Here is a 14,533-nt window from a genome sequence, read left to right on the forward strand (position 1 = left end):
AAACAGAAACTAAACTCAAGACAAGATACAGGAAGAGAAAGGACTACTGGAACTAACATAAATAAACTACAAAACAGAAAAAAAAGAAACAGCAACCTGACGGCGTGAAACACACACACACACAAGACCAGACAACCACATGCTCAAACACACAGGCTTAAATACACACAAGGGGAATGGGAAACACCTGGGAACACTGATGAAGGGGCGGAGCTACAAATAGAAACAGGTGGGAGCACTAAAGACATGGGCGGAGACAAGGGGAGAGTTTGAATACAAACAAAAGAAGGGAAGAACATGGAGGCTGAAGGGGACAGGACAAGGACGTGACAGCTATATTATTTATTTTGCTACATTATGATTATGCTGTTATACTATTATACTATATTCCTGAAATGAATTAATTATTTTAGTTTTACTATATCGGCAAGTATATCGTTATCGCAAAAATACCCTGAAATATCGTGATATTATTTTAGAGCCAAATCGCCCACCCCTACTGTATAATACCTTATAATGACTGTAATAAGCCTGTATAATAACTCATAAGTACTTCCAGCGTCATTCATAACACATTATAAACTACAAGTATAAGGTTTTATAAAGAAAGGGCTTCCAATAGGTACTGCATACATTTTTTCTTACTATGTAAAACGTCGATAATGGCGCTACTTTTTTTTTTTTTTTACAATTTAAGTACCGTAATGGCATAAGAATCCCATTATAGTTTCTGAATAAACATAATAATTCTAAAAGAAAGATGATCTTTCAGGTGTAACAAAACTACACAACTCACACGGTTCAAACCGCTGATCTGCACTGAGAATTTCCCGCAATATTCTAGACAATTAGGCAGTGAAATATGAGAGGAAATGTGCATAATTCCTGTATTGTCGGGAGCCTGATGCAGAATGGGTGACAAAATGCATAATTCATAGCTGAATTATTTTGACTGCTGAGCTGTAAAATTGCTGTTCAGGCAGGTAGAGTTTACTGTAGATGTCGGCGGTGATTTATTATTTTTTTGCGAGCGGCGGTGCTTAGCGGCGTGACCGTGCGAATATATCAGCAGAACAGAGACACGCGTACACGCGTACACAAGACAAGCCAGCAATATTCTAATCCTTTATATTAAAAGTTAATCAGTGTCAGCGCGGCCCGTCGGGTTCGGCGGCGGAGTGCGTGCCGCGGGAACACAGGCGGGAACACAGTCTGAGACACTTGGTTTGTAGGAAAAGTAGGAAAGTCTGCCTCTACCTTAGGTAGGTCTCTGATACACATACTGTGGCTGCAAATTTGATACAAAGGCAAACAAACAGCTCTGGAAAAAATCTGTTCAGTTTCTGATTTTACTATTTATAGGTTTATGTTTGAGTAAAATGAACATTGTTGTTTTATTCTAAAAACTACAGACAACAGAAAATGAGAAATGGCTAAAATAACTAAAAAGATGCAGAGCTTTCAGACCTCAAATAATGCAAAGAAAACAAGTTCATATTCATAAAGAGTTCAGAAATCAATATTTGGTGGATTAATCCTGGTTTTTAATCACAGTTTTCATGCATCTTGGCATCATGTTCTCCTCCTCCACCAGTCTTACACACTGCTTTTGGATAACTTTATGCTGCTTTACTCCTGGTGTAAAAAATTCAAGCAATTCAGCTTGGTTTGATGGCTTGTGTTTAACTCCTCTATATCTCAAACTCGTATATTTTTATAATGTGTAAAACTAACACAGCTAGTGGAGGAAGTAAAGACTTTTAAGCTCACTAAACAGATTTCTCTTTCAAGAGTGCTTCTTTCAGGCTATTCAGTGAGTAACTATTAGCACAGCAAAACAGTAAAGCCAACAAACACCTCTAACCACACATAACAACCATCAAAAGTACAGCAGAACTTTACGCACATTACTAGCCTCCTCTGCTCCGTTCAGCATATTTGTATACTGTATAAAATTAACGCACACCTAGTGGATAAAACCAGCTATACTATGTTTAACTGCAATAGAAACACAAAACTCAATATTTGAAAGTAATTACATCCCTCACGTGCTGACTTTCCACAAACAGTAGCTACAGATCCCTCCCTCAGACAAAGTCTGCAGGCTAATCCTGCTGTGTACTGCCTGAGGGTCTCAACCAGCAGACCAAAATGGCTTCAGTTTCTTCAACTGATCTAGTGGGTGAGGCTCTGGTGGGGGTTGATGGGCGAGGGGTGGAGCCAAGGTTAATCTATGCAGGTTTCCTTATTGTGACATGAGAATAAGAGAAGAGAAGCACATGATTCATGACACCAAACTCTTTCAGCTGATTTTGTTGTTCTTACTTTTATTTTATCATTTGTTAATCTATTGTTCTATATTTTATTTTAATATAAGTGTCTTATTTACTACTATTTTTTTTAATTGTTACTTTTTAATTGTTTTATATTACTTTCACATTTTGCTGTTTTTTTTTTCTTACATTTAGCTGTTTTATTTAATGGTATTGTGAAGCACTTTGAGCTGCATTGTTATGTATGACAGATGCTATATAAATGAAGCTTAAATTAAAAAGCATGCAAAAAGTGACTTTTGCATAATATGACCCTTTTAATGACCCATTCTTGTTCTTTTTTTCTCAGTCTAACTAATCAACAAAAAATAAATTATGCATGCATAAAACAACTATTATTTCTGTCATTCCAATTATTACAGGTGTTTTTGCAGGTGTAGTGAAAGTAAAGGAAGCGAGGGATAGAGTGATAGAGCGATGGAGGTGAAATGCTGAATTTTGGTAAAAAAGCACAAAGGTTGCCAGTGTAACTGGGCGTTTTCTGCACTGTAGAAGTGTGCTGAGAGATTTCCGGGTCCGGGTGGATCCGGCTGCACCGGGAGATAAACGCTGCCGGAGTGGCCGGGCTGCATTAGGGCCTGATGACGGAGAGAGCTGTGAGTGACAGGTCTGACATTTGAGTAGCGAGTGAAGTAAACAGGACGTTTAGAGGGAATAAACATGCAGCAGCGGGCAGGGGCCGAGACGCTCACCACGGCGACGCTCTCACCACGGCGACGCGGTACCCCCTCGCCACCACCCGGCCTATCAGGGTTCATTAAGTAGGAGGTGAGGCCATGTAAATTCATGAGCACTGCAATCCCTGCTGGATGATCACGTGGAGAAATGCGGAGCGGGGTAATGCTGATTAGAGCCGAGCGTCTCCTTTCGCGCACTCCTCCGCTCTCACTCTCCGCACTCTCTCGCCGCTCTCTCTGTACGATTTCTCTCTTTCTTCACTAAAGACTCTCTTTTTAATAGATTCCCTGGAAAGGTGTGATTACACGGCGAGTGCGGGGAGGCTCCTCCGGTGTTGACACTGGTTGACACTGTTGACAGACTGTGCTGCTACCTGTTTTTACACTCTCGCGCTCTTCACCGACGCCGTGGCGACCGTCGCCGTCGCCGCACTACTGTCGCCTCGGCTCGCTGAAGATGAGTCACGCTATGATGTGACGGGAGAAATGACAGAATCTAATTAACATCCTCTAAAGCCTCGCTACTCCCAGCACTGGGGTCCTCCACGCTGGAGATGTGTGGCACCAAATACACAAACACACACACACACACACACACACACACACACACACAGCCATCCCCCAGACTGCTGACATTTCAGCTCCACTGGAAACACAACACAATCAATCCTTATTGTAGCTCACAGTGAGCTTCCTCAAAGCCAGCACACTGTAAGCCTGTATAAATTAAAAAAAAAAATTGAGGAAACCGGTTGCCTTAAAAAAGTTAAGTAATGTGTAATGAAAACGTAAGTTAGCATAACTTAGAACATCAAGTTATTACAACTTAAGGGGAAGTTGATTTAACTTTTTTATGTTTGTTATACTGTAAGACCAGATAAGTTGAGTTTACTTAACTTTTTTAAGGCAGCCGGTTTGCTCAATTTTTTAAGTAATGGGGAATGAAAACTTAGCTTTTTTTTAGAGTTAGCATAAATTAAAACACCAAGTTATTACAACTAAATGGGAACTTCTACATTTATTTGTAAGGTAGCCCAGGGGGGAATCACTACACACTGATGGTGAGTGTTTAGTCAGAAACTGTTGGACACACCCAGTATGCAAATAGATTGTGACAGAAGCCAATGAAAAAGAAGCTGCCAATGGCAACAGACTAAACTCAGTTATTATAAGTTGGTTCAACTCAAAGGTCTCAGTTTGAATAGTACAGTATATGTGCTCACAAAAGTTCAGCTAACTCAAAATAGTTGAGTATTGTTTAGAAATATCCAATTTTATGTAAAACAGACCTAAATCATTTGAGTTTAAACAACATATGGGTTTACAGTTTAGGGTCTACACTGGATTTACTGTCTAGTAGGGCCGGAAATTTTGTGATGTAAATGTTTCCCGATATCTTCCAACCCTATATCCAGAGTACTGATCTTAATAGGCTTAAGCTTCACATCAAGCAGACTCAAGCAGGTGCGATTGGTTCACTGCAGGTGTGGAAGCTATCCGCTCCTGGTGCCAAGTGTGGGGTCAAGTGGTCGGTTCATTTTATAATGTGACTTATCCACTTATAGGACTGGAATGAGGGTACTGTAATAAGCTCAGCTTTGTGGAGTGAGTTCAGGTACTGACAGAAAAAAAAATCAATTTAAATGATTTAAAGTGACACACGAGCTAATGTTTCATTTACATTGCATTTCAATGTATTTATTTATTTATAAATGTATTTCAAAAATCACTAGTGATGCCCCAACACCAGAAGGTTGAAAACTAGCACATGCCTCCTCCGACACATGTGAAGTCAGACTCCGAGGGGAAAGAACGCCATCTACTGTACGCACCCAGAGAGAGCAAGGCTAATTGTACTCTCTCAGGGCTCTGGCAGCTAATGGCAAGATTTTATATAAATATAACACAGAGTGAAAATAACTTTATTGTATATTAACTATTTCAGTGAAATCACATTAAAATCTGCATTTCACTGTGCAGGAGCCTCACATTACAAAATGAACCAACCATGCGACCCCACACTTGGTACGAGGAGCAGATAGCTTTCACACCTGCAGTGAACCAACCGCACCAGAGTCTGCTTGAAGTGAACCCCAGCCTATTGATATCAGTACTCTCAACTGCCTCTCAGAGTCCAAAACACCTTTATATTTATCCAAATGTACCGATCCTGTAGAACAAACATGGGAATAGGTACAGGTACAGTTTATACCCCCCACAGGGGTTCTGTGGATGTTTGTTGGTGAGGAATTGAGTGAGATGGAAACAAGACAAAAAAAGTCAACAAGACAAAGCTATTGATTTAATCATCACATCACGCATCACCCATCATTTTATGGTTTCTAGGTAATTAGCCTGAGACCAGCAAAAAACGGAGAAGTAATCAATACAGAATTGATTAAACGGCCGACGCAGAACCCTGATAGTCAAGTGCTGCTAAAGAACATCCTGAAACAATCTCAATATTAACCACAGACTATTAAACATGCCTCAGCTTATTAACCCCTAGCAGTTATTACAGCCAATAACAGAATTATAGACAATTTTGATTTATATGATTATTATTTTTACTGATTTATCACTTATTTTAATGAAAGCACAGACTGCAAAACATTAACTGGTCTCATGTTTGTATTTGTAAGCAGAGGAGGACCTATTTTATTAATCGTAAATTAATATATCCTAAAATTTCTATTGAATAAGTGTTTTTTATGTATTTTTATAAGATTTCACCTGTGATGCAACATACAATATTGCACTGCACTCATAATATTAAAAATGTCCAATATTAGAAAAAAGGAATGATATTAGTTAGACAACCTATACATATAATTATTTTTTTTGCTTTTCTCTCAAGCAGCTAGAAAGTGTTTCAAAATAAATGTTAATTATTACTATTTTAAATGCACATAGTATAAAAACAATGCTAAAATGATAACTTGAAGCAGAAGTTTTACTGTCTTATAGCATAAACATTCATTATAGGACCTTATTTTATTTACCAGTATTGTGATTGATTCTGACACAATTTAAAGGAGCCAGAACTTTACATAAATGAAATTTATTCATTTAAATAAACACCAGAAACTCACAGTCACACTGATGTTTTTACTGACAGGTTGTCAATATCTGTCAACTAAGTACTGGCTGATTGCTTCTCTATTATTTATGACTTTAGACTTGATAAGAAAACACAGTGGATCAACACCAGCAGATGACAGACATGTCTCTCCAAACTGACCATCACTGATCATCAGTAAATTTTACATTTCATACAGAAATACAAGGGAGCAGAGTCTGGAGGAAGAGTGGAGAGACACACAGTCCAAACTGCTCGAGGTCTAGTGTGAAGTTTCCACCAATCAGTGATGGTTTGGAGAGACATGTCATCTGCTGGTGTTGATCCACTGTGTTTTATTATCAAGTCTAAAGTCAGAGCAGTTTTGTTTTCACACAAAATCTTACAGCACTTCATGCTTCCCTCTGCTACTGACAACTTTTATGGAGATGTGGATTTCATTTTCCAGCAGGACTGGGCACACAAAATGCAGAATCCACCGGCGATCCAGTTTAAACCTACCGTTACTGTAAACAGAGCTAGCTGTAAGCTCTTTAGCTTTTGAGACAGTGTCGGCTCTGCTACAGCCCGGGTTCAGCTCCGTCTGTGGGCGGTCCTGAGCCGAGGTGGGCGAGGCCATGAACTCACGAGTTGACGTAGACACACTAACATCAACTCGTATTTCTGAGGCTTTCCTTTTCTTAGCTACTGCAGACAAAGGAGGTTGAGGAACAGTTCCACGTGCAGCATGCATTTACAACCCTATTGCATTTACAACTCTATTTACAAAACTATTGTAAATCACAAAGGACAAGAAAAAGTGGATTTTATTGGAGGCCTTTAAATTGAAATTGCTTCTGACAACCATGTTTTACTACACTTTTTACACATTTTTCCTGAGGAATCCTGAGATCAGTATTCAGCAGTATTCGGCTGAGCTGACCCTGCTGGTAAAGGCTAATGTATTGGTTGGCTTCAGGGTTCCCGGCTTGGCATTCCTCTTCTCTCAGAGCCAGGCTGCCGCGGACACGCCCCCTCTGCCCTTCCACCGAGTGCCATTCCCTTCATGTTGCTAATTTCACCCCCATTAATTCGATTTTTAATTGGCGACCTTTGAGATCCGGGCGGCCGTGCGGAGACTCGGAGCGCTCTGCCTCTCTGAGCTTCTTCACAAAGACTTGAATACGACACTTCTGCCTCTTTTATCTCCCAAACTCAAACGCTGCCTCTGCCCCTCTCATTAGACCCGAGTCACCAGGCTGCTGCCGCCCGGCCTGAAGTGCTCACAGCTGTCGCGTCCTATTGTTTTCTGTGACTGCGTATGGCTCAGAGCAGCAGCGCTGAGGAGAAAGTGCTAAAGGAACGCTAATGAAATATTAACTCATCAGTACGGGTGCACTGAATATCTGGCAACCGAAAATTATTCGTCCAAAAATGGCACGAAAAGCACTTTCACTGTTCGGCAGAAGAAGTGAAATGACTGAATCATTTATGAAGAACAATGACTCGTTTATTTTATGTCATATTGCTAATGTTTGAATTTGAGTTTCCTTTGTTGCTTTACAAACTGTTTGTTTTTTATTTATTTATTTCAGATTCCATTTTTTCTCCCAATTTGGCTATCCAATTGTCCCACCCCTTTGTACATCTCGGTTCCGATACATCCGCTCACAGACGACTCGTGCCGCCCAGCTCCACCTTTAAGCGTGATGGTCAGAGAGCGCCATCTACCCACCCGGAGGGAGAAAGGCCAGCTGATGGCAGAGCTACATCAATGAAATTCAAACCAGGCTGCCTTTCAATGAATCCTTCATGAAATATGGAAGCCCACACTCAATAAAAAGAAAGAGTTTAGCTGTTTAAATCCTTTTATTCCAAGGCGGACATGTTTCGGCTCATGCCGTCCTCAACGTTCCAATGAATAAAATGTAATATTTGTATTAATCTGTGATTAAAATAGCACTACTGAGGTAAAAGTATTGTGCTTTATTGATTGTTTGTCTGCGGGGTTAGTAAAAAACGAGTTTTGAAATTGTAGCATTATAATTTTTCTTTGAAAACCAAGACAAAAATACATTAAAGCAGATAAATTAGATGAAAACCAATGAAAAATATGTTTGGTGTTTACTATTCAGCCTTTGCCCAAGTATTTTTGGTTTTGTTTTAGACCAAATTTTCTAAATAGGTGCATCCTTAGCATTACTTATTAAGATTTATGTCCATGTATTGTATGATAAGTCGTAATAATAATGTAATTATAATGACAGGCCTAACTACACCCACTAAAAGATTCCCAATTACATGAACAGGCAGTGTGAAGAACTTTTACTCTAAATAATTTTAAATGATCCACTTTTTACTTTTACTTGAGTAGATTTTTAGACTGATAATTTTACTCGTGCTTAAGTCAAATTTAATCAGATTTTTAATACTTTTACTTGAAGGAACTGCTGAGGTACATTTATGACTAATATTGCACTACTAAGACAGTTAGCTATATAACTGATTAAAATAGGACAAATATGAAAATGTACTGTGTTTGTTAGTTTGTTTTAAATGGTTGTTTTGTAATTGCCTTATGTTTAAAAATGTATTTAATTTATTAAATGTTGAATAAATTTGATTGAATTTGATAAAAAACCTGTAAAAACATGTTTAGTGTTCAATATTATGCCTATTTGGCCTAATCAAAATTTTTACTATTATGTGAGTTCAGTTTCAGCCAAAAAATTTATTTCAGTTTATTTCAGTGCATTTCTAAATATGTTTATTGAGGTCATGTCCATGTACTATATGATGTGTTGATTAGGGCTGGGGCGACGCGTCGACATAATCGACGTCATCGATTACAAAAATACATCGATTTGCATAACGTGCGTCGGCGCGTCGTAAACATGGCGGCGCCTGTGGAGAGCATTAGAGGTTAGATCGGGCCCAAAAATTCCGACTGGCTGTTTTCGGGCTGTTTTAATGAGCGAAATATGATCAGAATTATGTTAATTAACACGGTAACATAGAAGCATAGAACTATTATTTAATTAAAATGATTTTTAAGAACAGCTAAACACAGTTCTGCAAGTCAAACGCGGAGGAGTTCACGTGCGAGAGACACAGAGAGAGAGAGAGAGAGAGAGAGAGCTACTCACAGGTGAAGGTTCTCTTTGATCTCCTCGTGCTCATATTCTAGTCCCATTCATAATTCTGCAGCTCCCTCAGTGTTTTCTGCCGTATTTTGCGGCTAGCGCGAGCGCTTACAACTGCGCGAGGTGCCGCCGCGTTTGTGCCGAATCCGACTCTCTGCTGAATCTGACTCCCGCTTCGCGGACAGAATCGGCACAACACCCCCGCTGTAGAACTGCGGTAGTGAAAACAGCGCTTATAAATAAATTAGTTTAGTTTCACTTTCAGTTTTCGTTATTTTTTTTTTAAATAAAAATATAATTAAAAAACAGACGCCTACATCTCGGACTATTTTCTGGAGCCCGGGTCGGATTTACGGGCGGGCCTCGGGTCATGTCGGGTTCGGGCAGAGAATCTAAGCTCTAGAGAGCTTGGACTCCGGAGAGCAATCTCCAGCTACAAAAAAACGCCAGCGGGCATCTAAAGTTTGGGAGCATTTCACGCAAAAGGGCAACAATGTGGTCCTCTGCCATATGTGCAAAAGGAGCACTTGAAGCGCAAACATCCAGGAGCACTATGTCAACAGGGTCACACAGTAAGTTACCGTTTACATCAGGGTCTCCGCGGGTGTCCTTAAAAAGACTTAAGGCTGTCTACCAAAGGTTTTAAACCTGCCACAGGCAGAAATTATACATTTTTGGTTTATATTTGTGCATGGCATTTCGCAGTTTCCAGAAACAGTAGCATTATTCATAAGTTCAGGTGTTTAGCTAAGCTAGCTGCCTTAAGTTATTTTAGCTAGCGCCGTCGGCGCTGCGGTGTCACACCGTTTTCTGTCACCGTCGGAATTTTGTGACCAGTGCTCACGGTTATGAGCGTTCATTGGCAAAACGGAAGCTTTCTATACCTACACCTTACCCTCAGCCCTAAACTGAACCGTTTTGGCCAGTCGGGGTAAACATTAGAAACGAACACGTTTCGAATCGGCCAGTGCACCGGTCTGCTGAGAACTACTTGCCAGTGGTCACAAAATCTAGCGGTCACAGAAAACAGTGCAACACACGGTTGTGGTGTATGGGAGCTTATCCATTTTTAGCGTTATAGATCTAAACAACGTGCTGTACATGTAAGTGATTATAAGTGTGGGGTTTGGTTTAGTAGGCTTGTGTTGTTGTTGTTGTTGTTGTTGTTGTTATTATATATAAATATAGTAATTTATCGTTTGCTTTAAAACGTAAAATAATTATTTAAATATTTTTCTCAATGAATAGATTAGTCGACTAATCGAAAAAAATAATCGTTAGAATAATCGTTTAAAAAATAATCGTTAGGGACAGCCCTAGTGTTGATTTTAATTCAAACATAATTATTGTGCCAGATCTGAACACACTCACTAAAGGATTCCCAATTACACAATTAGACAAGCTGCTGTGTTTCATAAAAGATAAATCGATCTGACATCTTCTAAAATCATGTAGAATGAACCTGGTATAGAGAAAATAGAAGCTAATTAAATATTAACTCAACTGGATGTACACAGGAGCAAGAAAACAAACATAAACCACCTGAAAAAGCAGCAACACCGCTGAAACAGTCATTAGCCATGAGAGACATTACTATAATTCCACATGGAGCCGTGCCAATTCATTACCAGCTACGGGAAGCTAACAGAATATTAGCACCCACTGATAAGCCTAACAAGATCAGTGGAACGGCAGATGGCCTTGGATGTTTTCTTCATACCTGACTGCCCTCAATCCAAGCCTCACTTCAAAGCTGTTCATTGGATCGCTATCGATCAAACGCACACACTCAGACCCGACACGTCAACCCCCTCCTATACCAGCCCAAGTTTTTCTCCCATTTTTCTCCCAATTTATCTAGGCCAAATTTCCCACCCATTCAGTTCTTACTGTAGATGTAGATCCCCCATCACTAGTGATGCCACAACACCAGGAAAGTAAAGACTAGGACCCGCCTCCTGCTCTTCGGAGGAAAGCGAAGCAACTCGGTTCTGATACATCAGCTCACAGATGCAGCCTTGTGCTGATCGACATCACCCTAGGATTGATGAGGGTTAAGAGCTCCATCTACTCTACCCACCCAGAGAGAGCAAGGCCAAAAGAATTGTAATCCCTAGGGGCTCTAGCAGCTGATGGCAAGCTGCATGACCTGGATTTAAACAATCTCCTGATTATAGTCGCAGCATTTTAGATGAGGGGGAAGAGTGCTATCTACCCATCCAGAGAGAGCAAGGCCAACTGTGCTCTCTTAGAGCTCTAGCAGCTGATGGCAAGCTGCATGACCGGGATTCAAACCAGCGATCTCCTGATTAATAGTGACAGCACTTTAGATGGGGGGAAAGAGTGCTATCTACCCACCCAGAGAGAGCAAGGCCAATTGTACTCTCTCAGGGCTCCGACAGCTGATGACAAGCTGCATGACCGGGATTTAAACCAGCGATCTCCAGATTATAATGGGAGCACTTCAATACAACAAAACTAGAAAGTATATTTTAAACAGAAAATAAATCAACGAAAATTGTAATGTTTATAGGTGGACTAAAGGACTGTGCCAACAAAAAGAAAATAATAAAAACTAAAAACTAAACTGCCTAACCAATAAACCAAATTAACCAAAACTGGGTACCACTTCAAAATAAGACTACCTTTATAAAGGGTTTATAAATGGTTTACAATTAGTTTATTAATGGTTACTAATTAGGTTGTAAATTAATAATCAGTTATAACACATACGTAGAAAGGGCAACAATATAGATGGCTGTGGGTTCACTATTTGGCAAACAACAGGTAATTGTTGCCCTTTCTATGTATGTGTTATAACTGATTATTAATGATTTTAAGGCATTTACAACCTAATTAGTAATTATTTATAAACTAATTGTAAACCATTTATAAACCCTTTATAAAGGTAGTCTTATTTTAAAGTGGTACCCAAAATGGTTTCCCTCTTCCTCCTCCATCACATGCCATTCCGTTACTCCTCCTCACCCCTAGACAAAAGGGGAGGAGCACAACAGAGCTCTAGCAGCTAATGGCAAGCTGCATGACCAGGATTCAAACCAGACACTCAACACTCACTAATCACACCAGCCAGCGTACCTGGGGGAGATATCACAGCCCTGCTGCATGAAGGCTCCCAGAGAGAACCACAGGCTGTTGAAGATGCCGAACTCGTTGGTCTGCTCCGGGCTCTGCTGGGGCTGGGTCTGGGTGCTCTGGCCCACCTGGCCGGTGGAGGAGGACGGCTGGTTGCCGTTGGCCTCGGCCGCTTCCTCGTAGTCCTCGGCGTGCCACTCGTACGGGCTGAAGCGGCTCACCAGAAAGAGCACCACGCTCACGCCAATGTAGGCGAACACAATACACATCCAGATCTCGTAGGCCAGAGGGTCCAGGAAGGAGAAGACCCCCGGTTTGGACTTGGTGGGCTTCTTGATCATGATGGAGATGCCCAGGCTCATGAAGGGCTTGGAGAAGTCAATGACTTCCTCTCGCACCAGGGTGATGGTCAGCGGCGCCACGGCGACATCGGCTTTCTGCGAAAGAGAGGAGATAGCAGGTAAGAGACTATGTTTGAATTTTGGATAATTACCTCTAAAAAAACTCCAAAAAGACATTAAAAATATGTTAAAAGTATGTAAAAAATTAATTGTGAAAAACACATTGTAAAATGACCAACTCGTATCCAGTCTTAAACTAAAAAGGAGAAGGACCATAGATGCACAAGAAAAAAAAACAAAACAAAAAAAAACACTAAACTATGAGTCTTCTTAGAATTTTACCAATTAATGTATTATTAATGTATTATTAATGTATTGGACTATTATTTTATCATGCTTAAAGTAATTAAAAAAACTGCTACAGTGTAAAACACAAGCCATTCACTACATCTGATTCATATGACTAGTGTAGAGTAGGGGTGGGACTTAATGTAGATATTAGTCTCCTGTGAGAATAAAGTGAATAATGGCTGTTTGCTGTTGTTGTTCTATTTTACTCGACGATTAAAAACACTCATACAGTGAGGAACAGCAGCAGGAGCTCCTCAGATAAAGTGCTGTTCTCAGTGTTTGACTCAACAGAGCTGAGCTCCCATTACTCCAGTGTGTTATTATGTTATGCTAAGTGGCTAGCGTGGCTTTGGCAGTGATATTCTACGTTGCGATTTTAATTTTTCCAAAAATAGTCAGTGCGCCTTATAATCCGGTGCGTCTTATGTATGAATTTTACCAGTCAGGTATTAAGGAGCAGTTTAGTTCTCCAGGAGTATTAGCATTAGCCGCTAACCATGAAAAGAGCTAGCTTTTTTTGCAGTTCAGAGGTGAGTATTATCGGCCAGTAGTCTGCTGCTAACCCTGGCTAGCACAGCAAGAGAAGCATTAGCATTACCTGCTAGCGGCTAGCCGCTAATGTTAATGCTCCAGCTTTAGTGGAAATCTGTGAATCTAAGTATTAAGGAGATAAATCTGTGTAGATTAACATCCTGCGCTTGTTTGAAAGAAATGTTTCTTTTTTAAGAATTACAGTTTTGTTTACTTAACTTAGATTATCTTTACACCTGCTGAATTAGAAGCAAAACGTGGTGCCCTGTTTCATACTAGTGTTGGATAATGCGTCTTATAATCCGTAGCTCCTTATAGTACAGAAAAATACGGTAATCATTTTATTAAACAGTAAGGTGAAAGATGAATTATTATTATTCAATTTATGAGGAAATAATGATGTACACATATACACATTTACAAGTAAATTGAAATCATTAAAATATTTTATCATTGTATAAATACTGTATAAACACTTGATGCTGTAGCCTCTCACAGCATTGAATAGTATTCGATAAAATTGTCATTATTTTAATAATACAGCTGCAAAATATTTGGAAAAAGCCGTCTATTTACACAAAAAACCCTTTATTAATGAAAAACGCAGGTTTAATAAGAACCTTGACCGCTGTCCTCTGTATTCTGGAGCTGTAGCGGCTCCACACTCCACACACTGAAGCAGAAATAACTGGACAGGAGAGTATGGAGCTGTTTATCTGAGAGAGTAAATAGAGCTGACCTTCCCTGACCCCGCCTCCTCCAGCACACTGCAAGGGGGTGCGTTCAACTGCACCACTGTTTCTGCTGAAATAAATAATAAATACTCCGGCCACACTATAAAATTACTAAACCCTGCCATTAGGAATGAGTAATGGCCTCCAGAACGCTGCAGTAATAATTATACAGCCGAAACTGTGGACACTGATAAACCTTATTTATGGCTCATATTAAAATAAGAATTAAAGCTACTCCATTATAAACTATATGCTTTCACACTTGTAAA

At 39.9% G+C, this 14,533-nt stretch overlaps 1 protein-coding gene across 3 annotated transcripts in view; it reads right to left on the minus strand.

The window, feature by feature from the left end:
* The window catches only part of gria1a (glutamate receptor, ionotropic, AMPA 1a), a 151,435-nt gene that overhangs the window by 50,985 nt on the left and 85,917 nt on the right, over positions 1-14,533 (minus strand). For all 3 annotated transcript variants that reach the window (XM_022684311.2, XM_022684310.2, XM_049483882.1), the window contains exon 11: positions 12,311-12,744. In XM_022684311.2, coding sequence (XP_022540032.2) covers positions 12,311-12,744 — 434 coding nt within the window. The remainder of the gene's footprint in view (positions 1-12,310; positions 12,745-14,533) is intronic.

This window comes from Astyanax mexicanus, chromosome 10, assembly GCF_023375975.1.
Source record: "Astyanax mexicanus isolate ESR-SI-001 chromosome 10, AstMex3_surface, whole genome shotgun sequence".
Classification (NCBI taxonomy): domain Eukaryota; kingdom Metazoa; phylum Chordata; class Actinopteri; order Characiformes; family Acestrorhamphidae; genus Astyanax; species Astyanax mexicanus.